The 27,190-nt window shown below is 42.3% G+C and overlaps 1 protein-coding gene across 7 annotated transcripts in view; it reads left to right on the top strand.

Moving 5' to 3' along the window:
- Positions 1-27,190, top strand: part of drp2 (dystrophin related protein 2) — a 147,307-nt gene that overhangs the window by 70,924 nt on the left and 49,193 nt on the right. For 6 of the 7 annotated variants that reach the window (XM_034598325.1, XM_034598324.1, XM_034598327.1 and 3 more), the window contains 2 exons: positions 5,336-5,510; positions 22,516-22,672. In XM_034598325.1, the coding sequence (XP_034454216.1) occupies positions 5,464-5,510; positions 22,516-22,672 (204 nt within the window). In that variant the 5' untranslated portion in view covers positions 5,336-5,463. Of the gene's footprint in view, positions 1-1,464; positions 1,555-5,335; positions 5,511-22,515; positions 22,673-27,190 lie in introns of those variants that run through there. The other variant, XM_034598326.1, reaches the window with a different exon arrangement.

Genomic DNA, 27,190 nt, shown 5'->3' with positions numbered 1-27,190 from the left:
GCTCTTCCAGAGAATATTCCCACATATTGATGGTCGTGGGTACAGCGTCATCTGGCACGACTAAAATCTCCCATCTGCTGAGCGTAAGGACCACAGAATTTTATCATTGTCATCAAACCATTCAGTGACTCCTATCTATGTTGGTATTGTCCCATTAGGAAAGGAACGTTATATCACAGGGTAAAGGTCAGAAGAACTTTGTATTCATTTGTAGTTAAGACCCAAACCAAACCAGCAGAATGCCCTCGACAGCACAGCATAGCCAGGGGATCCCCTCAGTGTAGAGGTCAAGCTTTCAGGCCTGAACCGTTCTCTTGCACATGCAGTTGCACACTTGTTGAGAGCATGGTGTAGAGTGACTCATCTGACCAAATCACATGACTGCTTTGGTGCTTTTTTCTTTTTTCTTTCTTTCTATTGTACAGTGAACTTAAGCATTGTGATGCCTCAGTGCTGACAACCATGGCGAGAGGCCTTATGTGCTGGTTGTCCATCTGTTCGTTCATATCTCAGGAAATCCTTGAGGGAACTTTGGTACAAACATCCACTTCGACTCAAGGGAGAACTCATTCGATTTTGGTGGTCAAAGGTCAAAAGTCATGGCCTTTTAGTCAAGAATTTAAACAGATTAGGACAACATTTTACACAAATATCAGATGGGATAGAAAATGATGACATGATATTTTTGTTAACTTCACTGTGACATCTGTAAAAACTGTTTTCTACAATCATTCATCACCATAACTCGGGATCAGAAGGGGACATAGTGACCATATTCAATGTCTACCTTGAAACTGTGCTGACTGTGTGGATTGTCTGTGCTGCCAGGTTGAAGATGTGTGTGGTTGTCAACTGTCATGGCAACAAGCTTTTACTCAGTCAGCTTTATTAGTCACATTTGAACACTTTTGACTTTGACTTTGACATTTGACTTTGTTTCTCACAGTTATCTTGCAATCATACGTCAATATAGTAAAGTTCATATCTGTTAGCGTAAAGTTTCCTCCCATGCTGTTGTCCCTTCACTTCTTTCACTGCACTGGAGCTTTGACCCTTGCTCTTCTTCCCATTCATTATAAACAGTGGGAACATACTGTAGGAACGAAAAGCCTCTGCTGTGGGAGTGTAAGAATTTATTTTGTCTGATTCTTTTCCCGACTTGAGAATCTTTCCAGTGCAGGTTGTTTTTGCTGTGGTCAGAGTGCATGTGTGGGTCGAAGGACATCGGGCAGATGGCCTTTTCTTTCCACTGGCCATGAGGAGTGGGGGCATGTAGGTGTGAGGAAGGAATGTGAAAGGACAGAGACGTCTTTGACCAAGAGAGAGAAGTCTCTGCTTATTAGGTCACTCATCTCTGCCACGTCGTCCCCTCCTCACCCTCCCCACCTCTGCCCCTGTTTATTTCTGCAGGCCCAACTTATCTCCTCATTCTCTGATAAGCCAACCAGCAGACAGGATGAATACTATCAGCCCTCGTTTAGCCTTCGTGACAGGTTTTAACAACATGACACTGAGACTGGAGTTGTAACGGCACAGCGAGTCTGTATTATTAAGGTAGGCGCCGCGCTTTGTGTAAGAATTGGATTTGTCTGCAGAGCTTCGGTAATGAATCTTCCTGCTTCTCAGGAATATCTGAGATGCAGTCGTGATTCCCTCAGATTAATATCAATGTGTAGACATGGTGCAGCGGCACAGAGGCTTTGATCGCCTGATGCTTTATCTGCTCAATTGAACTGTCTTTTCTCCTCTGCCTGTGAAATCCAGAAAGGCTTTGTGTGCCATCTTTCATAATCTTCAGACGCTTTGATTTAAAATTCACGTCTCGTCTGAAAAATGTCTTTTCGGGTTGCCTCGGCTTGAGCGGTCAAAAAAAAAGAAGAAAAAAGAGTGCATTAGAAAGACAAGAGGCAGATATTCTCTCTGTGCTGTTCATGTAATTGGGCCAAAGTGTTATGGCATGATTTCTGTAGAGAACAGAGTCATGAGTACGTGGAGGTGAGAGCTGTAGCCATAGCAGCGGAGATGAATATCGTCTGTGTCATTTTGTGGCATGTCAGTGGAATCTTTGCTGCATCTTGTCAGCATCTTCGCGGTTATGTATGCTTGACTGAGAAACGCCACATTCGATCAAGGCCGTGAATAATGAATGTTTAAAGCTTGACTCATGTTTTGGAGGTTTGAAGCGGGAGACGGACTCACCTAATGTCTTGCACTGTGGGCTGATACATGACGATGTGATGAAGACGTGCGCCCACGAGACAGAGACGAGAGAGACATTTGCACGACGTGATTTTTCGACACATCGTTTGCCTTTTGTGACGACTTTCAAAGTGTCTTGCATCCAAAATGAGATCTTTAAAAAAGTATATAAATACATTTTTCCAGGTGCAGCGATGTTTGACTTTGTGTCTTTATGAGAAAGCCTTTTATATCTGCAGGAAAAAGAGATTTAAGGTCGATGACAGAGCTGTCTGTCACTCGGTTCCCTCTTTACTCCAGAAGCAAACCTCTCTCGGAGCTATCGTTCAGCCGCAGGGGATTCTCCTGGAGTTAGCGCTGGTGTGGTTGATGTTTGTCATTGTTCAACACCATTTCACATCTTGAACCGGCAGCTTTCCTAAGCAAGCAAACATCCAATCTGCTTTTAAACGTCATTGCATCATGTGTTTCTTCTTCTGCTGCTTTGTTTGCATTCACTTCCATCTTTTATTCACAAACACGGAACAGCAAAGTGACTCAAATCTAATACAGAATATGAAGGTGTGTATTGTCTTCTTTTTTTGAGCTGTTTGAGCTCCGGTGACCTCTTATTACCAGCGAAGGTAAAGAAGACGGTGAGAGTGGGAGAGATGTGCAGGTTATTGCTGATTCATACAAGACTCACCTACATACACTAACAGGAGCTGTCTGAGGGAGACGAGAGAGGGAAGGAAATGGAGAGATAACGGGAGACAGGAGCAGGAGCGAGACGATGATGATGATTCATGTGAATAAAAAAAAAATAAAAAAACATCTGGGCAATCTGAGATGAGTTGGTCTAGAGAACGTGTAAGGAAGGAATAGAGAATAATGAATAGAGAGGAGGAGGAGGAGAGAGGAGGGTAAAGATAAAAGAAAAAGAGATGAGTGCGCTGAAAGCAAATCTTTCTCTCTCTGTCACCGTGGTCGTTCACACAGATGTTGACACTGCAAAAAAAAGTTCCTTGTTCGTTCCGGGCTCAATTTGTTTTAGATAAACCTGAGCTGAGGGAGAAGAACGTGAAAGGAAGTGATGTGTAAGACGCATTAACCTTTTTATGCCCCCCCACCAGAACCAAAAAAATGTCTCTTTCTAAAGTTCCTTTTGGCACAAACTCTAAACACAGACAACGCAGCCTTTAAAACAGCTGGGTTGTCCTTTTATGGTAAATGTGAATCAGTATTCTTATTTATGGTCAATGTGTAAAACTCCTGAAGTGAATGCGAACATTAGGACTCACAGTTTTCTTTATTGATGTATCTTTTCATTATTTTCTTGGTTAATCAATAAACCATTTAGTCTATTAAACATCAGAAAGTAGTGAAAAATAGAGATTCCTGTTTCCCCAGGGTTTAATGTTGCATCTTCAACCATCAATATTGATATCAGGCTGGAACCAGAGAGTGTTTGATCTGTTATCTTGAATCAATTGACTCAAAATGATTAATTGATAATCACAACAGTTGACATTCAAGTTTCTGATGATCAACTGATCGTCTAATTGTTGCAGCTCTAATAAGCATGAAATAATTCTTAAAGACTAGTACATAAAATTAAAATGCACCTCTTTGCGTGTGCGTGTTTGTGCATTAGATGGATGAGCCCTGCTGCAAAGGTTAGAGGTTGCGACCTACTGCTGAGGAGAATCGTATCGACCAGTTTAAGATCCGATTAGAGTCAAACACAAAGGGAAGCGCGTGTGTGTGTGCGTGTGCGTGAGCGTGCTGAGCGTGCTGAGCGTGCTGAGCGTGTTAGCTGAGAGGCCTAGCTGCAGCTAAGGTAAAGGATGTGAAATGAACAGAATAGACAGAAATCCACTCGCAGGCCAGTGGCCAAAGACAAGATTTATCATGGCCTGTGAACCTGGGAAAGCTTCTCCTGCCCTGGATGCCGTGTGTGTGTATGTGGCAGCGCTTTGTGTGTGTTGGCTGCCCCCCCCCCCCCCAGGGTTTTGCACCTCTTCAAGTGTGGCCTCACATGCCCCCTCTCTCAGGAGGTCTGTGGAAAAAACAGGCTTTTTGTCTGCGTTTGTTTCCCTGGGTTTAATGGAACGGAATAACAGGATAAAAGTGCTCTTGTCTCATGATTTCGGTTTTCTGTCCCACACACAGGACAGCGTTACGGTTAAGGTATAAGGTTAATCTGACTCTAAGATTTAACCCTTGGCTCATTCATTGCTTAACTAATTGTGATTGATTAAGTATCAGTCACTTGCTGGCAGATGGGTTGGAGCTTCTGCCCTCAACGCTCTATAAATCTTCTGGTCTTACTTTAGATTATTAATATGCTCCAAGGCTTCCTCTCTCTCCCAGGCCTGGATCAGGTCTCGTCTTCAAGAGGCACTGACTCATCTCCGTAGAGTTTTGTGCTCCACTTTTTTTAATCACAAGAATTCTTTTCATTTCCTTTCATTGTTATATTTTATTTATTTTATTTTGAAAAAAATACATCCATCCAGCTGTACTTAGTTTATGTCAAGTATAATAATCAATATGAAACATGAGTGTAGTTCAGTCTGTTTCCATGGCTCCGTTAACCGAGAAGTTTGCTGTAGTTTGTTTGACCCGACTACTTATAAATTAAATTTAAGTAAATAAAAATGAACAGGGTTAACTGTATAGTATGTGTTGCTTGGTCATTTATTTGAAATGGGTGTCTGTTATCAGCCCTGGTGCTGTGTTTGGAGCGTGTTGCTACAGGCAATGATGAAACAATACGTTTGAATAGTATATCCATGAGTTTTATAGACTTTAATCTGTTTGTTGCATTAAAACACAGAATTCAGAGTAACCTAAATATCCAAAGCATGTATTTGATTGGCCGTTTGATCACCTGTCACTATGTTAACAGAGTGGTCTTATTTTAATCAATGAGGAGGATGTGTGGGATGTCAGTTTGGATGAAGTGTCCATGGGTCTGTTGGTTGGATGAAGTGTGGTAGTTGTGTTCGGTTGTCTGCCTCGCTGTCTTTTTTTTACTAGAAATCCTGTCCTGTGAGGGTTGAAACAACTAACAGCAACTAAGTATTATTCATCAGCAGTTGACCTTAATACTCGCTGTTGATTCTCTTTGTTGTCCCTGTGTGTGTGTTTCTAGCTGCGGGGCGGCCCTCGTGGCCGGGATGCCACTGTGTGCCGTGCCAGTCCACGGTGGACGGTGAGGGGCAGGACGAGGGGACAGAGTGCCCGAGGCTGAGAGGAGGTGGCCCGCACCAAACGGGAGAAATGAACCTCTGCTGGAACGAGATCAAACGCAAGTCCCACAACATCCGGTAAGAGGCCATTCGCGCTGGTGTTTTTACAGAGGACAAGACATTTCGTAAAAAAAAACCTGTAAGAGCCTGGAGGGATGGATGTTTTTAGTGCCGTGGAGCTGTCGGTATCAGAGAGATGAGAGTGGAAGGGTTTGAGGTGAAGTAAAGTTCCTCGGCGCTATGGCAACACAACTGCTAATGGCATTTCTGAACCGACAATTCGGCTGTCAAAAAAGAATTGGGATGATTTTCACAAAAAAATATTTTTTTTCCTCGATCCATTATCTAAACCGCTTATTCTTTAAAGGGTCGCGGCGAGATGCGGGCTAGGGCTGACTTAAGCCGCTTTTCAACTGGTCAAAAAACCCACAGATATTAACACCCACTAATCTGGCTTCCCTGCAATGGGAATAGTTAAAATCAGCATTTACTCCCGGGTTAAATGACTCTGCAATAGACTGGGATAGCCGGGTGAACGCTCTAATTTGGCAAGACAGTGCGGTGAGACAGTTTTTGGAGGAAAAAATAACAGAAGACAAACTCCTACTGTCCATAGGGCATGGAGTCAATCGCCTTTTGTGGGTTTTATCTGTGTTCAAAAAACCCTGCGTTTACCTGCTAATTTTAGTGTAAAAGAGGTAAAAAAGAGATAATCAACCATTCATGCGATGGACATTTGGTCAATTTAGAGTCTCAAATGAACATAACCCCAATCTCAATGCGTGTGGACCGTGGGAGGAAGTCGGAGAACCCAACATGCAAACTCCAGGCCCCTGCCAAGTTGACAGGTGAACCAGGAAGTGCAAACCACTTCACCACCGTGCCGCCACACATTGTACAACTCACTTTGTAGTGTTACTCAAAACAAATACTTTTTGACAACACCTTTTTAGCCCAGCTGCTGTAAGTCGACTGCAGACTGTAAATGTGTTATTGAACCAATAGAAGCCTTTTAACGTGTCTCTCATGTTAAAGTTGAGAGACACGGGCTCTTAATTGCCGTAATTAACTTTTTAAATATTAAATAAGTAATTAACTGTGACAGTTGCCCCTTTGTGGGTGCAAACATTATGCTAATATGTGTTAGGTTTATGTCCAGCCAGTCACACAGTGGAACAGAGCCTAATGATGTCTATATATAGTTTCTCTGTCGCTGTCTTTGTTTCTTTTTCATTTCCCCCATAACGATTATTCTTGCTGCCAATCACGGTCAGTTTTTCAGGCAATTTAAAAGTTTTTTTTCTGACAAAGTGCAGTGAGTCAATAATCCATATTTCAGTGCGCCTCGCAGTCATCTTCTTAATTATTGATATAGCATGGGTTAATACTGCCATAACGCTAGATACACTCCGGAGGTTTGCTGGTGCAAAACAGTTAGAGGGCATTCATGTTGTTCTTTGATGCTTAATTGGAAACTGTCCAGGCTCGCCGCATCATCCCTTCAATTCAACTGGCATCCTGTTTAGACAATTGGCCCTTTAATTGCTTCCTTGACCCTGATGTATCTAGGAGGAGGGGGGCTGGAGGGGTGGGGGTGTTAAGGAAGGCTAGTTGGGAAATTGCTTAAGACAGTTTCCCCTGCAGTCCCGTGTAATGAGATCACTATGGATGGCCCGCAGTGGCTCTTTGTACCCGAGCTGCACTCTGACTTCATCAAGCTGAGAGAGGCGGTTGGTGGGGGGGGGGGGGGGGGGGGGGGGGGGTTGTGAGGGAGGGAACGATAGAAAGGAGAGAGAGAGATGGAGAAAGAGGTAGAGAGAGAAAGGGAGCGAGCAGACAGCTGGTATGAAATCATCGCAGAGGAGAGCTGGGATGCTGGGAAATGGGAGGGGCGCAGGGAAAGAGGAAAGAGAAGAGCTTCAGTGAAAAGCTGTCTAACCTTGTGGGTGAGAGCTGTCCGGAGGAAACGTCTGGCTGCCTTTAGCGCCAGCGGCTGGACAAGTGCAGACGACCGGCTCTATAATGGCCTGTCTGGCATTGATTGACAGGTGGCCGAGGCTCTGTTACAATGAAAGTCACGGCTGCTTTATTCTATCCTTTAAAGTCCCTCATGCATTATCTCCTATAACACACTGTGCCTTGACTGGAGTTAAATTGAACTTCTCACGTTGTATTTCGGTACCAATTACTAAATAAGTTTTGTGAGGGAAAACTTAACCTTTCATCCATAGTCCTACATTTTTGTTGAAAGGCCCATGGTGTGCCATTTGACTATGACTGTTCTCCATTCATGTCTCTGTGAGGCTGCACTGGGATGCTTTGAGGCTACATCCACTCTACCATTCTATTCCACACTCCAGTTTTTGAGTTGCAAAAAGTTTTGGAAACGCAACTCGCCCCTTTTTAGTTTGAAAACTCTGGCACTGTGTTTTAGTCCGGGTAGAGGCGGGTTGGGATTAGCAACCACTTGCTGATTGGCTCTTTTTTGTCATGAGTCTTTGCTGATTTATCAGGCTCCTATCACATGAGCCCCTATCTGAAGAAAACAACCAGCATTAGTCTCAGCTACCAGTGTAGAACGCAACTCTGATCATCAATTACAAATGTCGTTGACCTTGTTGTCTTTGCTAACAGCTGTTGTGCTGTTGTACATTCTGCTTTTTACAACTGCTTACATGTGTAGGAGATGAGCTATTATTCAAGGAATCTGGTTATACTGGGACATGCACACCATTACAGGCGTGATAGTATGGACAGGAATCAAAACTGATACGGAGCCAAAGTGCTCATGTGGACAGAGATCATTTTAGATTTAAAATAAAACCCGTAGTACTATGGATGTAGACTGAGATCAATGCAAATGTTGTTGACATGCTCACAGTGACAACACCAACACGTTGCTGTGTCTTATAGCATGCTAGCATTTGCTAATTGGCCATGAAAAGAAAGTACCAGTGCGGCTGAAAGGAATGTCATGATGAAAGATGAAAAATCAGATGATAACCAGAATCACTACAGTTCATTGAGTCTGAAACCGTTTTTATAATATTTAACAGCAGTTGTGAAATTTTGCTAAAGCATCACAACCTCATGTTGGCACTAATGGCTGCTGCCCACTAGAGGATTATTGGCACGATTTAAGGTCTGATCTGAACAGATTATCTGGCCAAAGGATCCTGTAGTATGAGGGGTTTACAAACACTATTTCAATGTCACAGACTGAATAAGAGCTCCTCTGATTTCGAAAAAAAGTAAAGCACCAGCAGATGTTGTGTACGTGTGTTTAGAACGGAAACATGGCTGCCTACAGCGTAAATAAGACTTTTGTTTCCCCGTGCCAGGTGGACGGTAGAAGAGGACAAACTTGTTTAATTGGCAACAGTTCGACTGTTTGCTTAATGTGTTCTGTCAACCAGCGGACGACACCGGCAGTTTTTGTGATTTCCCAAGTCTCAAAAATCGCCTCTCATAAATAATCTTTGTTCAAACTCTAAATGTGCGGTCTGGCGTCTCGACTGGATCCTCTAGTGTGCATGCTCATGTTACATCTGTTGTTATGTCTGTGGTCTCCCACATATTTAACAGTTTCAGGTAAGATTTGAAAATCCTCTCGTGTGCAGCAGGCATAAAGGTAAAGTCAGGAGGATAGCCAAACTCAGTGCGGCTTATCCTCTGGGGAACAAAGACGTCTGTACAAAATTCCAGAGAAATCTATTAGTAACTGAGATATTTCAGTTTGGGCCCAAAATGGTGGACTGAGCGACACTGCCCTCCCTAGAGCCAGAAAAAAAAAACGGGAAGATGTGAAAGCACCTGTGTGCCCTCGTTCCCGAAAAACAAATTAAGATAAGGAATAAACAGCACAGCAAAATGCTTTCTGCCTAACATTTACAGATGGCAGCGGCCCAGAGGATTTATCAGTGTGACACAGTGTCGCTCAGCTAATTGCTCTTGCCCTTGATAACATTAGGTTAGAGGTTTGATCACTTTTCTTGAAGCAGACGAAATCATAACACTGTGAGCCGCTCCACGCACACACACACCCACTGGCTGTTTGTGTGGTATTGACACGGAAACAGCACCTTGATGCAACTGGCAGGAAATGTAGACACGCTGTTCTCGTCTTACATCAACTTGTGGTTTAATGTCTTTCGCAAGATTGAGCTAACGACCCCAAACAAGTGGACCACGGCAGAGCACTGTGCTGTGTCATGGTAATCACCAGTGAATGATTATGAATTTATATATTAAAGTGACAGTTATTACCAGGAGCATATTGCTGAAGCCGTTCAGCCATCTGCAACTAAAATACAGTGCGAGTGTGTGGGAGGTTTTAGTGAATCTCGCTCTGTGGAGATTATTTTATAGAAGAGGATGGTTTATTCTTCTAGCAGCGGTGTAATTGATTCAAAGGACAGTCGTGTAATGATCTGGCAGTCCTTCCTCTCTCCTTCACTTGTGTCCATTTACCTGAACTGAAAATACTTTCAGCTCGACTGAAAAGTGAGAAAATGAAGCGACGTCTTCCACCCTCGACTTGTGAGAGTGAAGCATCTCTTTTAGCTCGTGGAAAAGAAAAGAAATTCCATTCTTCCTTTTGTCAGACAATTGAAAGGAAGAATGAAAGGAAAAGTGCTTTTAATCTGTCAAGCTGTGTGTAACTTCCAGAATCAGACAAACTGAGATTCACGCCCACTTAACACAACTATTTTTGTCACTTTTCATGTGTCAGTGGTACACCATGAATTTACTAGTCTGGAAATTAAGTTTTTCCATTTGTTACTCCCCCCCTGTTAAGGGTTATTATTAGAACAATGGAAATTCACTCGGCACAGAATGATATGTACAGTTATCATGTCCTAACAATCTATATACATGTAATTTCGCACACTCTTAAGTATTTCCAACTTCAACATGAATTGGCTGCAGGATGATTACACATCCCATGGTAATATTTTTAACCGGGAATTAGAAATAGTGACCAAAGTTCTAATTACAACCACAAAAAGCAAGTAGGCTAATGGAAAGATGATTTAAAATCACCTAAATGAAGCATTTTGTAGAAATAGTCACTGAATCATGAATTTTCTCATATGTTTATATGCAAATCTGTGATAGGAAAACAATACATTTACATTTTGATGAGACATTTAGATGGAAAAAAGGCACAATTTCCATCTTTGAAATGTTATTCCACAGATTGATCATTTAAAAAAAGCCCTAGTTTTTATGCATGACAATTTTTTGTTTCAGAATAGGAAATTGAACGAGACAAAGGTACATTCATAGTTTTATGCTTTTGATTCCCGACGTGGTCAGGGCGCTGCACAAAGTCGTTCGGTCACCCTGCCTGTCTTGTTTTATGTTATAGATGTGATTAGCGTCCGCAATGACACCAGCTTTAATGCTTCCTATTCTTGCTCTGACATATGCTGTGAATGTCAGAAACTAAACTGCGTGTGGCTGAATCATCACAGATCTCCTCCTGTGTGGAATCAAAACACTTTCAACAGAGCCTTCATATAAGAAATCTAATCCCAGTATCATTCACACCAGGAATAATGCAGTCATTGTTGAGGTGTGGGCTGTTCCACATAGGGAGGTTCCTGCTGTTTTGCTCCGCAGGGGCCCGGTGTGGGTTTCTCGTGGCATGCTATGAATTTATTTGCCACATGGCTCGGATAACTGCGGCGAGCCAAACCACCCACGTGCAGCATCTGTCTGAGGGCAGGGGCAGTCTGTTTTTGACTCGGCTCACTTCTGTCATTACCGCAGTGTTCCTGTTTCAATTCACAAAGCTTCTGCACGAGTTCTCATTCAAGGTCTCCTCCGTTCCCGTTTACTCTCCCATTCAGTCTTTGCCTTTTTCGCTCTTCCTCCTCTTCTCCTCTTCTCCTCTTCTCCTCTTCTCTGCCCTTGCTCTTCTTTTCTTGTCCTGCTGTATCTCTTCTCTTTTCTATATCCTGTTTCCCATGTTCAGTGCAATGCCCCTTGGTGATTCTGTGCCCCACTTTCCCCACGGAACCCTCACGCACGTTACCGTACATCGCCTGCAGAACTAACCCAGCTCCAATTACACGTTAATGATAATTCGATTGTTCAAGGTCAGGGATGGGAACCTGCTGTTGCTACAGGGGTTGGTGATGCGATGGCAGGTGGGTGAGACTCAACCATCAATCATTCCCTGTGAGGGAACAGGCTTTTCTGGATGGATGTGTTTGATTTGAGTCTTGACGTGATTTGGATTTGATGGATGTGATTTTTACCTGCTGGGTCAAATATCAAATACGACCTACAGTTCCGGTGTTTGATTTAACCTGACATAACATTAGTAAGCGGGTGACATTTTTGATGTCTTAATCATTTACTTCAGACTTGTAATAATGCATACAGCCCTCACACAAAGGCCCCATTGTCTTTTCCCTGAGGGACCGCCTCTGACGTCATGTGTATCACGCTGGGTAAAGGCTGGTAAACCAGGGAATGAAGAATTACCGTAGAAGGAATCACAGCTTCAAGACATTTGGGACAGACACCGTATCTGTTGGCAGGGCTGACGAAAACAAACTCTGACACACTTTAATGATAAAACAAACCACTCAGGATTTAGGAGCCCCATGAATAATTTGAATTACCGCTTTGTGTGTGCGGGTGAGTGTATGTAGAGCTTGAAATTAAACAAGAGTGAAGCTGTGAGGAGAGCACTGAACTGTTCCGTCTTACCCATCATCTAGTGCAGAACAAATCAGAGGTGGTCTCGCACAAATTAGAGACAGCGTTGGACTTTTTGGACGCTACAGTGTCTGCTTGACAGGTCACGTCCCCAAAGGACTGAAAACATTGTGCTGTTGGAGCCGTGAGAACAATGAGGGCTTGAATAACGTAGACACGTCACACTTTGCACATTAGTGCGGTTTCCTTGGTCGACCTGCAAGTTATTAATGACATATCAGCTTTTTCTGTTTGTCACTTGATCTTAATTTAATTTTCCAGAACAAATGCATATACAGATGAACGGAAATAACATAAACAACAGTTTGACCATGGTTACACACTTCTTCACCAGAGATTGTAGCCGCTCAACCCAAGTTCCATAGGGCAAGACAGTTGTTGGGGAATCTAATTGGACATTTAAGTGGCGTCATTTTCCTTATTACAAGTCGTTTACCATCAAAGTTACTTTTGAAACTGTCATTTTAAGGTAAATTTGTTGCATAATGTTGTTTTAAAGCTACTCAAGTCGAGAGTTGTTTTTCAAATTACAGTATAATAGACTGGCAGAGGAGAAGACTGTGTTCCAGTCTAACTGAAAACTGGTAAATTAGTTTTTTTTAATGGGATTTGGAGCTTCAAAGTTTTTCCAGTGACTTTTAAATATCTCTGAATGAACTAACAATCAAAGGAAAGCTGGATTAGCCAATGTAAGATAATTAGTCTGGAGCCTGTGAAGTTTAGTGGTAGGAGATATTTTCAGACCAGCCAGATTAAAAACAAGCTCCCTGTTAACAGTTCCCTGATTTTTACACCACACAATTTGGGGTACTGGTGTTTGCTTCTGATTTCCTAATTTATATATTCTGATGAATCTTATTTCCTCACCTCATTTGGAACCACAAGCATGCAAACTTTTCCCTTCTGAAGTTGTAAAGAATTTGTCACCCGAGTGTATTCCCCATGGGCGCGAGCTGCTATAAATCATAAAACGTGCACCGTATTTCCAGCTGTGGGAAACAGCCCCAGTGGCTGGCCTCCTCTTGTCACTCATTACATATGTTTCACTCAAACTTCAGTTAAATGGCTGTTGGGAGAAACGCTTTAGGCGAGGCATCAAAAACTCCCCCCCCCCCCCCAAGTCGCTAAAAGCATCACATGCGACAGAAAATCTAAAAGGGACACCGACAGACGGGGAGGGTGACAAACATGAATACTCCATTTGCAGTTTACAGCCATTAAACTCTGTAGTTTACTGATATTGAAGTTGGATTTGTAACTTATTTACTGCATTCACCTGGGACCATTTGCATCCGGGCTACATTCATTTAGTCCACACAGCGTTCTCTGTCCAGGTGACAGATGGCAGCGGCTCCAATTGACAGCGATCAGGTCTCTGGGGTCTGATGTTGACTTTTCATTACACAGGGATGAGTGCAGTATATATGCTGTACAGAAACTGTGCTCAGAGCATGTGGTGTGTGTCATCACACAATAAGTAAAGGTTAAGGTAAGCAGAGGATATTTAGTTCGGATTCAGCCCCAAGGTAAAGAGGGTAAAGGAGTGTTGAATAATTCAGGCAATCATTCACTTATCTTATTTCAAACAGTTCAAGGCAACAGGTTTCGTCTAATCAGCTGACTTTTCTCTGCATTTGACTTTTTTACTGTGTAGTTGTTCATCTCACATTATTTCAAACTGATCCACAAACAAGAAAACCAAAGAAAAGGACAAAAAATTCACTCTATGTAACTGAGAATGAACATTTACAGCATAATCCCATTAATAACATTTCCGAATCGTAAAAATATCTAAATATTCAAATATATTGAAGATGTTATTACTTTTTTGCAGGGTGAAAGAATAGTACTCGGTTTCTCTCTTCTTTGCTTTTGTTGTTTGTCGTCCAATGATCGAGTGCACAGTGAATGAAATGCTACAAACAATGTTGTGAAAAAATAAGTGCGTGATAGGTCCTATGTTGTCTTTTAAACAAAATGTAATTAGCTGAGTCAAAAGATACATGGCACAAAAAACCCACACAAAATAATTACATTCCATATTTGAATATTAAAGTCACAGTCATTATTAACTTCTTATAAACTGAGAACATGCAGCCACATGCGGTGACACATAGAAATATACATGTCAATATTTGCTTTACAGAGAAAAGGAGAAACTGTTTATTTGACATTGGTTACTAACATGCTGCTACACAGTCACTTCTTATACACAGCATCGTCTGTTATTCCTTTCTCATCTGTTTGAAAAAAAAGGAAAAGCCCTTGACATTGATGGTTCTCTACAAGGCTGAATGAAGCTGACCATGAGCAAACACTGTTTGCGGAGGGTACAATGCCGTCTCGCTCATTTTCTTGTCCGTGACCTTTGCTGCTTGTAAGTGACAAACCGAGCCAGACAGGGAGCTGCTGCCTGACAAAGGTGAAGGGAAGCTCATCATTTTTGTCATGGCGAGGAATCCTTGGTAGAAAGACCCTCTGACCCTTGTTTGTGCCTCATCTCACACTAATCCATAGATCCTGGTGGAGGCTTTCAGACTCGGCTCAGGAACTGCTTGCGGCATTGTTCCAAATATTTTTCTGTTAAATGACATGATTAGGTTCCGCACTCCCAAGGGTGTCGGGGAGTTTGCGAAAACAGAAGAAGCAGTGGGTTCTTGTAACTGTCCTCCCGAGCCGAGCTACCCAGAATCTAGATCCTTTCTTTTCCAGGATACAGCAAAACACGTCATAGATGACTTTGATATCTTTGTTCAGATGAGTGTATCCTGCTTCTAAGAGAATTGTCTCTGGCACCACATTCCTTGGTGGAGGTCACAGAAAGTCTCAGAAATCAGAGATTCAAGAATTCTGAGGGGATCAGGAGCTGAAGTTAACTTTCCCCATCTTTTTCTTTTCCCTGTAGTTAAGGAGAAAGGTTGTTTTGTGCCGACATTAGTTGAGTTTCTGTTCACCACCACACAAATTGTAGCAGTATACTAAATAATTATTCTGTGACTTCTCTGGATATTTGGTATTTAATATATTGATTATGTGTTTGTGATCTTAACGTATTGCCAGCTGTGTTGAACCTTGAGCCTGGTCACACTATTGGCTACCATTTATTACAGCATATTAACCAAGGGGGAAAGAAGAAATTGATTTACCAGGAAGAATGTAATGAGAACTAAGAACAATAATCAATTTCTAGCGTCGTACGTCAACATAAGCCATTGCTACTTCCATAGTAATCCATATGACTACAGTATTTTATTGTAACATAACCAGAGATTAGCTTTGCTTTACACCATACGTACGTACATGTGATTAGGTCCACGGGCAGAAGGTACATTAATCCTCATACAGTTTTATGTGTTCACAAAATCTATGTTTCAGAGTTTCTGTGCACATCCTTGCTCCGGTGACAATGCAATGCAACCATTATACAACAGAAATCAATTTAATGCAAATCAACACAGACAAGGCAGGTTCTACTTCTTCCTTTTTCTGAATATTGCCCAAATTCCCAAGTCTGAATCTAATCTTAACAAACTAAGAGTGAGAGAGAGAGAGAGAGAGACAACATGACACCGTAAATATGTCACATCTCATTCTACTTTGATTTCCTGCTTCCACAGTTGCAATCCTGGGAGATTTTGATAGAAGAAAAAGAAAAACAATATATGGACCTTTTGTACAGGTACCGTTTTAACCAAATGCAGTGCTGCTGTGCCATTGTGGCCCATCACACACACCCTGGCACATTCTTTCCAGCTCCTGCAACGTCTCCGCAATTGAGAGAGAAAAAGATCTAGAGAGAATAGTGGGGTGGAAGGAGATGGGGGCTGTGCTCAAAGCTTCTCTGGGCCCCGAGGCAACACGCTCGCTCGCTCCTCCGTCCTAAAGCGGCAGAAACACTGCTCCTATCTCCTATGCATTAATTAATCATTGAACCGAGCTCTAAGCTTCTCTCTGTAATCTCTCCGACTGATTGGGGAGTTGGATTTCTATTTGACAATGTTATTTATTTTGCATGTTTAACTGTCAAGAAATGTGGGGATACAGGGCTAATTAGCATGCAACAGAGTTCCCATTGAGTTATGCTGAATGGAAAACTCAAGGTTTGCTCAACAGGCGCACAGTTTTGTATTTACACCCAAAACATTGTGATTAGAATTCTTATCCACGGCTGCCAACAGCGATGAGCCGATAGCAGTTTAGTGTCGTCGTCAAGGACACGTGGATGTTGATTGTTGCCTCAGCTCTTGCAGCGTGACTCTTGTGTATTCACATTCATAACAAAGGTTAGTGTCTGAAATGTCGGGCTGCATATTTTATCTCCTCTGAATTCTTTGCTTGAAACCAATCCAGGAAGCGAAAAAGGGCCACGATCTTTACCACAATACCTTTTATTTTGACAGCTGGTGTCTGTTCAGAGTGTCTCGTTAGGTGTTCCCCGGCGAGATTGGTTGTCTCTCCATCTTGAAATTGCTGTCTGTGATGGCGAATTGATGACTCCATATGTTGAGTGCGTCCCGTGTTGAGGACGAGCCGGAAACAAAGTCTGCCGTGCACTCAAGCCACTCAGGATCCCATAAACCCATTTATATTGATTATCGCCGGGGTTATCATCATGCCTTCAGGATAGGGTGTTATCGAGCAGCCTGGGATGCACACACAGATACACACGTGGCATCACACACACAGCACATTTAAGACAAACACAACATACACAGTCTGTTTGTGGTGAGTACTTTACCGCACAGTCCATGCCTTGGTGTCAACGCTTTATGACACTAAAGGGCCCTTGTAAAAATAAACCTGCCTCTTAATAAAGTGAAGGTGAGTCACTCCCCAACACACACAACACACATGTTTGTATTTCTTGTCTCGTAAGGAGTGTTATTGACATATTTCTTTCCCTAGCCTCTAACCCCAATCTCAAAGAATGAATCTGGTGATCGTCTGTATTTTTTATTGCCAACAAATCCCATGATAAGACCAAAACCAACAACACGTTGATCCCTCCGTATTTCTTTGTTTCCACAGCCCGTCTTATAAAGCACTGTAAACACTCACTTCTCTGCAGCTGCAAATACCCCCCAACAAATACTCCACTTTGTCTACGCTTGAGTAGTTTTTGTAAAAAAAACAAGATGACCCACTTTTTAAAGATTTACATCCACAGCCGGACCAAATGGGCTGAGGACCTTAGACAGGCCATGGAGGACAGACATTATTGAGGGATGGACTGACGTGCTTTTGGTCTTTGTGTGGGATTGATTTGAGGAAATACAGACTTCACTAATAGGCATCAACCTTACATGCATTTGGCCTTTAGTCTAAAGAAAACATAAACCAAATTCTAACCCACAACCTCACAGTGAAGTGAGGACTAACTCAAATGTCTTACCGCAATAGTCCTTATTTGTATGTTGATAGTTTGTCACATTAATGCATTAAGGGGAATTTCTCCTTAACTTAATTAAGCATTTTTACATCCCTCAGGTCATTGGTTTGATTTTGTAATAATTTTTTTAAATCCATAAGATCAGTTGGTGAAGAGTGGCTGCCACCAGACCTAGTGGAGTTTTGAGTGGGTTTGATTGGGACTGCAGACACGAGACCAGTAATGGCATTACAACGAGTGCACTGGAAATTGTGGCAGAAACATTATTTTCTCAACCATCAAGCAGCTTATAATTTTTGTGGAGCTCCAACTCCAGGCGGTAGATGTGAGCAAGCAAAGTTGCAGACCACACTTACAGCCATAATAATAGCTGGTGTTCATTTCAAGTGTAACTTAAAAAAAGGGCTAGAATCTGAATTTTAAGTCAACCATCAGTAGAGGAATAACGTTAAAGAGATTAAAGGATGATCTGGTGGTTTGAGTCGTCGAACAAGACTTTAAAAGGGGCCTTAATAAAGATTGAAATAAAATGAAGCATACTTCAGGTAAACACAAATTCTGTAAGGTTGGTGGGCAGTGCTGGGGCCGTGACTGACAGGGAAAGTAAGGGAAATCTTGACGGCTTGTCTTAAAGTACAGTTTTTGAGTGGAGGCTGTCTGCATCTATTTAAGGACTGAGCGCTTTGGTACTTCCACAGTATTTATATAGTACCCAGACCTGCTATATAAAACCAACCTTACACGCTGTGACCTTAAGTTGTAAGTCTTTTTTTGCATTTATGGACTTACCCAAAATCCCTGGTATCGCCTAATGAATGCTGCAGAAAATGGTCCAGAAATAGCACCTCAATTAATACCACAGTGTTTCCACTGGAGATGAAATAGCTCGAGTCAGCCATACTGGCAGACCTTTAGCCTGACCCAGCTTAGCAAGGCAGGAGTTTTTCTTGGCAGCGCCCGCCATGTGACGGCTGTTCCATTACAGCACAGGCAGCGCTCCATTTGTCTCACCCTCAGTGTGTGTAATGACAGCAGCAGAGATGGGTCAGTGTGCTGTACGCTGTGTGTGCGTGTGTTTGTTTGTGAATGTCTCTGCATGAGTGTGTGAATCTCTGCTGTGTTTTGAAGCCTTTCCGCAATATTTCCAGGGTCGTCCTTGAATGGATGACCTCACTTGGACATATCTGAGGCCCGGGCTCGCTCCATTTCAGTCGGATTCGTTACTCCATTCACGCTTTTTTTTTGTGTGTGTGTGTGTGTTGTTGTGTATACGAGTGTGTATTCAAAAACGATTACAGATTTAGAGCCTATGCTGTTGGAGCCACAGGAAAAAAAACAGTGGCTCTCTTATTCAATTATCACGGTGAGCCAGGCTGAAGAGGGCGACAAGAGGCGAGGGGCCAGCGTGGCCTGCCTCATGCAGGGTCGAACAAAGAGGCTTATCAATTCTGAAATGTGCACTTACAAGGTTGATTTCACCTTTTCCGTCTTTTCACCCTTAAAGTCCCAGAGCTTTTAGCACATGCCCTCCTGTATCAGGCCTCCCTGAAGTGATACCTAATCCCTCATGTGTCAGAACTCGTCTGTGCCAAATTCAGTTTGCAGAAAATTGCCTTACATTTCTTTTACAGTCACTGACATGACATTGCCGACGGCGGCCTGCTGATGGCACAGGACCACACATACTGGAGGAGTTTAGTCATTTATATGTTAACGCCATATTTTTGCAGAGTTACATCATTGTGATTACGCTGACTCCACTGAGACTCTGAAATCTTAAACTGTTCCTCTGGCTTTACTCTCGTTTCTTAACATCAATCCAGTCACATTTTTCTTTTTGCAACATTCCCTCTTGTTTACAGTTGTGAGCAGAGACACTCTTTCTGCTCCTGCTCCCACTCATCATGTCTGATGTGACAGTGCTGGCAAATTGTGATGTGCAGGAATAATGATATTTGAGTGCTGGCTCCTGGTGTGTAATTGAAACAGTGGGACGCTTTCACACAAGCCCCACCAGCCACCACACTAGTGCCAGCTGGGCCAGTGATATAAGAGCGGTGGTTTTCCTCAGACACCTCTCATGATGCTGGCAGGTGGCGAGCTGATACGTGCTCTTTGAGTTGTCCCTGGTTTACCTGGAACCAACCTGGGACTCTGTGTCTCTGTCTGTCTGCTTGTTGTGACTGACTTTATAAATGAAGCTCAGATTAAGTTCAATCAGGAAGACTGTTCCATTCATCTCTCCCACTCCACGCCCCCTCTAATCAGCTGACTGTTTCAGTGTTTCCCACAGAATTGATTCAGTCGGTTGTGCAGCGCAGGTGCATCTGCATGCAGTTCTCTTTGAAGCGCAGAAGAGCCCAAGTGACTCGTACACAAGCTACAGAGTGAAAGATGTGTTCTCGCCTGTGAGAGAACTGCATTGAATGCCGCAGACAATAAGTCAATGGAGCTAAATAGAGATCTCATCATCTTATTGTGATTTTTTTTCTGGTTCATTATGAAACAGTGGGGGGAGACATTAGAATATGACTGGCTGCAACAGTCTGGATAGTTAATTGAAAACACTGTGTTGGGTGTTTACAGTGATCCAATTAGATTTTTGCCATGATCTCAATCAGCCTATTGTGTCGTTGCTGCTTGAAATCTGTTCTCTCTCTCTCTCTCGCTGTCAGCTGTCATTTCAGTCATCCGCTCCTCCGAGCCAATCACCTCCAGTCTCCATATCCAGTGTACACTCAATCAACAATTTCTAGATCCAATCAGCCATTATTGTCTAGACCTGGGGGGGGGGGGGGATCCTATACTATGTGACAGCCTCACCACCCTTTCAACCTTAATTACATCAAGAGGGGTCTGAGCACCAAATAGTCTCATTTATATCACATCAAATTGACGTCTGTTACTTTTTGTTAATTTTTCAATTAAAATTTCTTCTGATTGAAATATATAATAAGTGTGAGTACATCCTCCACCACTGTATATATGTTTATATGACACAGTATTGCAGGTAGATAGATGCTGTATTCTGTTGTTTTGGGATCATGGAGCATGACTCAGCTTGAATTTCGCTCAACTCTGCTGCATATATTTACTCACACGTAACAAAACACCCACCACAGATGACAATTTAAGGCCCAATCTCCTCAGACGCTGTCAAGCTTTTCTTTTCTTGCACAGCCCATATGCAATTCATCGTGATAACGGCGGCAGATTTCCATTTATCAAAATGCTTGATTTTTTTTTTTTTATAAACAATGTTTCCATGATTTCAGATGGAAGTAGACAAAAGCAGCTTCTCATTTGTAGTCTGTCACAGTTGATTTTTGCTGCTCCAGTAACAAGGTTTTGCTGATAACATTTATCAACTCTAGCCAGATAATTAAGTTTACATTAGCTCCATGACTTGTTTGATTGATTTTATAACGAGAACCCTGCAGAAAAAGGTGGATGATTTATAGATGTGGAGATGAAGAGCAGAGCAGGTGTGTGAGCTGTGTGGAGTTAGTCCAGGTAAAGGTGGAGGTAAAGGTAAAGAGTTAGTCCAGGTAAAGGCGATGAGGAAACGTGTGGGATCAGACTGTTATTTCATTCCCTGTTCGGATGCTTAGCTTTAACACTTGGGAAAGCGTGGCAGCCTGCTTTATTATTCACATTCTCAAAGAGCTTCTTTCAGTTTTAATGAGGAAATTCTTTTAGGACGTGAACAAACCGATGTGTTTTGCAAACTTAAGGTGCCCTGCGGAGTTTCCTTGTAAACAAACAAAAGTCCTGTTTGCGTTCTCTGCGACCAAAATGCTGTGTGTATCCTGGAGCTCTTACAAACATGTTAAATGCGCTTCTCTCCACATAAATCTTGGCAGCTAATTTTTAAAAGCATTTCAAAGCCACGGTTGTTTGGCTACACGTTGGTGCTTGGCAGACGTCTTCTTCTTCCCCATCTTTGATGGTGTAGTACCTTGAATCTTAACACCACCTGTTGATCAGTGGAAAAATAGTCAAACAATTAAATAGAACTGGGTGCCACTCACTGTTAGTCCCCGTTCGTACTAACAAACCAAAACACTTATATCTTATGACCTTGTATGTACAGTGTGCACACTGGTGTAAACAGGAAGCAGGTTATGACCCTGCAGGTGGTTGCTGACTAACAAATACCATAAATATGAAACATCAATAGAGGAAAGTAAGATGAGGGTTTTATTTTCTTGGATGAACAATGAGGTGGAACACTTACTAACAATAAGTGTTTACAACGCTTTGCCTTCACTGCCGGTAGTCGAGTGGTGACTTATAAAAGCCAATCAGAAAGAGAATGAGGGTCACTACGTCATCTACAATGCAGCTGCAGAGTTTTTAAAGCAGCAGCAGTGATGCGCTTTAGAACTAAAACGTGGTTGTGTGTGTGCTACGTGTGAACAGTCGGCTATAATAACGGCATTCACAAATGTAATGGTTAATTGATTGAACATAGTTATCACCAGCACATACACTTTATTGAGCGATTAAATTAAATTAAAATCCAGTAAACCACTGAGCTTCTTATAGCCGGGTGCACAAAAACCCTGCAAATGTGAATCCTGACAGTTTGACTTGAGAAGAGTCGCTTCCCTGGATCGTCTCGCCACTTTCTGACAACGAGTCACCGTAGTGTGCCCTGAAGAAGTAGCTCTGCTTAGAGGGTGTATTAAAACTTAGAGGGGCTGAAACTCTTGGTAACTCACCATTATTAGCAGTAAAATGTAAATATAGCTCGTTTTGGGTTGTTCACGTGTTGCCAAGTGGGAGACAGCGACCAAATGCCATGTGCAGTATTTAGATTGTGTTTAGGGGAATGTTACCGTTTGCTGATTTGAGTGTGTGTGTGTGTGTGTGTGTGTGTGTGTGTGTGTGTGTGTGTGTGTGTGTGTGTGTGTGTGTGTGTGTGTGTGTGTGTGTGTGTGTGTGTGTGTGTGTTGGCAGGGTGCGGCTAGAGGCGTTCTCTGACAACAGCGGGAAGCTGCAGCTCTCGCTACAGGAGATCATAGAATGGCTGACAGCCAAGGATGAGGAGCTGTCGGAGCAGCTGCCCATAGGAGGCGACGTGGGGGCCGTCCAGCACCAGAGGGAGTTCCACCAGGTAAAGTGGATGAGTGCAAATATAACCCATTCAGTGCAAGTATCCATGGGAGAGATTTTAATCATCATTATACTTCCCAAGAGGTAATTAATTACCACAGAATGTCTTCCCACACACACAGACACACACACACACACACACACACACACACACACACACACACACACACACACACACACACACACACACACACACACACACACACACACACACACACACAAATGTACCACATGTACAGATTGAGGCTGTAGATACAAGCTGTATTCGCAGGAGTATTCTGTTTTGTATCGTGAGTGGCAGAAGGGAATTCTACAGCTCCCTTCTCGACTTTAAAGTCCTGTGTTGTCCCCCACGTGGGCGCAGTGGGAGAAATGGATCGAGGGTGTGCCCAGGGTCATGTGCTGTGATCTGTGCAGAGCGTGTGATGGCTCTGTCATCGCGGTCTGAGCGGCTGGCGGTTGGAAGGACAGGGATTTTATTTGCACAGTGGTTGAATCTGTTGTTGCCGCAGACGGTTAACGTGGTAAAGAAACATGTGGAGCAGCGTGGTATTGTAAATGTGTATGCTCGCAGAGCAGGAGTAAAAGGAAATGAACAAAACGCAGCTCTGTATGTAACCGAGTCTTCGCTGGCAGCTGTAAATATCAGAGACGTTGATCAAGGCTGAATTTATTGTCAAGTCTGAGTCAACACCAGAGAGATGAAACTTTCTTGAAGATCGGCTGTCACAGATACCGATGATGAAGGTGAGGCTCGTGTTGGGGGTGCCACAGATTAGTTTCTACATGCAGCTCCAACATTTCATTGCTGGAAAAGGTTGGTTTATTGAATATCTAAAGAAACATGAACAACATTCTCTTTCTCCTTGTTGGGAAATATTATAATATTTCTGTGGATCATATAGAGGGCTTGTATTCATAATTTCAACCACAGCCGTCTTTACTACACCATACCAACATATTCCATTTGACTTGAATGGAGACATTTTGCAGCTGATTATTTTTTGCCACTTGCTCAGTTGAAGAGTCAGGGACAGAAGCGCCGCTTTATAGCGAAACAAAAAGTCACTCAGTTAAAATTTTAAAGGCTCTGCTTTATGATATAAACTATGAATGATTCCAAGCATTGATGTGGATTCTGCTGAGAGAGCCAATCCTCATAGCTCAGTGTGAATTGCTTTCTCATTGTAAGTCCAATACTCACAAGCTTTAGCCCTGACTTTGGGCTCTACCTACTGACAGGTAGTATATAGCCGCCTTAAGGAAACTAGGAATGAGTTTAGACGGAAGACTAAAGGGCTGCAAATAATATTGTACTTTCATTATTGATCAATTTGATCTTGATTATTTTGTCACTTCTTTGACCATCAGATCAAAAACCAAAAATGTTCCTTGACAGAACCAAATGGCAGTAACTCATTTTCACATCTGTGAAGCTGGAACCATCAAACAGAGCAAATGGAATTCAAATATTCCCAATAGTTCTCAGCTAGACATTTTCTTTTTGCACGAATATTTTAAACATTGTCACACCTCTCCATTTATGTGTCTTTTGTCATGAATATTTCAAATATTGATATTTTGTTGATGTGCTGTGTTTGATTGATGGATTGATCCACACATTTTTGCAGTACATCAAAGCATACGTCAGCAGACAGTTTTTATATTACGACAATAAACTGAAGTTTGTGTTTTTATATTTTGTGATAAATTGAATTTTCTTGTTACTTGAGCAGACATGTTGACTACACACTTATTCACAGTAATGTCTGGAGGGCCACACACATACTGTTCATACACACACAATCTGCACAGTGCAACCACAATTCTCAAGCTATTAAGGGAAAAATAAAGACTTTGATTAACACTGAGCCACATGAGGATTAGCTGTTTCACCTCGGTTTCTCACCCCATAGACTCGATCCAAGACAAATTGCGAAGTTCTCCTCACCCGATGGTAACCTGATGGAACTGGTAGCCACATTTATTTATTTTTTCCAGTATGAAAGTTTAGGGCTTTAGAGAACATCAGTTAGAGCTGCTGACAGAGGAGCAAGCCACCTCTTCCCCCTTTCAGATAATTCCTCCACGGTTCAGTGATTTGAACTGGCCTTTAAATCCCTTCAAGGGCGTGCAGGGGAAAGAGGCGCACAACAGCTCACAAAACTCACTGACTGAGACTTCATTGATCGTGGCAAAAACTCTGCACTCGTTTTAATTTCCAATAAATATATTCATCTTCACTCTAAAGGCAGCAAAGGCACTCTGCCTTTAAAACCTGGAATGATAATTTGACGTAAATTACTGGATGTCAGCTGATTCTGCACGACATGGTCAGGAGGGGGAGTGACAGGAGCGCAACAGAAATATAAATTTTCTCTTTCAGCGTCACAAACCAAATAATATTTATAACCATACAGCAGAATTCTTCAGGTCCTGTCACACACACACACACACACACACACACACCCACGCGTTTCATTTCATTTGTCTTCAGCTGTCTCCTCAGGTCTGTGTTGGCGTGACCGTCTGCGCTTGATTGATTGTGTTTTGGTTGCACCTATTATAGCAAGACAACATAGAGCTTTTAACAACATGTTCAAATAATACATTTAATCTCACCAGGAGCTGTCGCTGAAGTCTTTGGTAAAAATCTACAGGAGCGAAAAAAGTTTTTCGCCCAGAATCAGATAAGTTAATACTAAACTTTATTTGATTCCCAAAATGAAATTAACGGTGATGCCAGAGGTCACCCAGAGAAGAAACACGAGCTTGTGTTGATTTCTCCAACACTGTGAATTAATTTTTTGCTGACAAGTTATTTTATAATTTAATTCAGCCAGTGTTCTCCATTTTGGTTCGATGCCACAGACTTAAAACTACATTTCACATTTATTTTATACTTTTTGTCCCTAAGGTGCAATCGAAGTCACAGTAGACCAGAAGTGTGGGGAACATAAATTCTGTGTCTTCCTTTAAATCTCTTCTTAAAACTCACAAATATTAAATGTATTATTTGTTTTTACTGTAAAGCACTTTGTAAAAGTTTTTAAAGGTGCTATAATCATACAGTTATTTTTTGTCTTTGTCTTCAGGGTAAAAAAACACATTTTATTTTTATGTTTTCTGTATGCATTGTGCAGAGATCAGTTGTTGTGCAGGCCCGACTCATCTTGAACCGGTCTATTCTTATGAGTAATAAAAAAAGACAGACCGCAGATAACTGTCTATGTGCACGACCTTGAACCGCTCGGCTCATATCTCATTACCCCTGTCTTCTTAAGTCTTTTACCCATCTTCATTGCTCAGTAAATACACGTTTGCTTGAGATGCTTTTGTCTCAGGGGCTTCTCCCGTTCTCTTTGAAGATCCTGCACACGAGTGTATTTCATTACTTTTCCTGATTAAACCAGTTTTGACGTTGAGGGTCGGTGAACGTGTGATAAGAGGTTGTTAAAGTACAAATTGGCTCAACCTAACGGAGCCCACAAAGCTAATACGTGAGGAGTGTTCGTCAAGGCCTGGTCTCATTCAAACCACGGAATTTATTTTTGATTAATTCCATTGATATTGCACAATCAATAGATTCACTCACAGTGATGAGGCACGTCTGTGCACATCTTTCTCTTTGAGTTTTTCATGTTTGCTCCTCAAAAAAGTAATGGATAGCAGAGTAGAGTTGATGGTACAAATGTGTCTTGAACAAACTACATTGACTTATTGACAGGTTAATGAGGAATCTTATCCCTCTGTTCCTCCGTCTGTCCGTCCATTCTCTAAACCTTTTTCTCCTTTTCCTTTGAGGGTTGCTGGGGGAGCTGGAGCCAATTCCAGCCGACATTTAACAAGATGCAGGCTACACCCTGGACAGGTTGCCAGTGTATCGCAGTGCCAACATATAGAGACAAACAACCATTCACTCTCAAATTCACACCTACAGGCAATTTCGAGTCGCAAATAAACCTAAGCTGCATGTCTTTGGACTGTGGGAGGAAGCTGGCGTACCCAGAGAAACCATGGCCACAGTGAGAACATGCAAAATCCACACAGAAAGGCCTGAACCCAGTTTTGAACCCAGTCGCTAACCACTGAACCACTGTGCCACTCATAAAACTTCTGAGCTCGTCGATTGTTAGTTAGAAAGCTTGCCAGCTCAGAGAGCTTTCTCTCCTCTCAAGGAAGCCTTTATGGAATGAAATGATAATCCAGAGATGTGAGGTCGGAACCAGGCTGCTGTGACTCATAAAAGTTACCAACTTCCTGCCTTGCTTATTTCAGGAGCTCCAGTATTTCATTTGTCACCAGGCTCCTGGAGCTACATATTTCTGGAAGAAACCCAGATGAGTTTTGCTGTGCTCATGCTTTTATTTACTGGAAATAAGTGAATACCTGAGTGGGTGGACCAGACCAGCCTCTGGTCACTTATAACATTACCACATACATACATTATATTTGCAGGCTGTTGTAATTTTGCATGCTGACAGAATAATTGGAGAGATATTAAATGTCAGTAGCATTT

Source organism: Hippoglossus hippoglossus, chromosome 10 (genome assembly GCF_009819705.1).
Source record: "Hippoglossus hippoglossus isolate fHipHip1 chromosome 10, fHipHip1.pri, whole genome shotgun sequence".
Lineage (NCBI taxonomy): Eukaryota > Metazoa > Chordata > Actinopteri > Pleuronectiformes > Pleuronectidae > Hippoglossus > Hippoglossus hippoglossus.
Note: the sequence above shows the minus strand (reverse complement) of the source record. Positions and strands in the feature narration are given on the sequence as shown.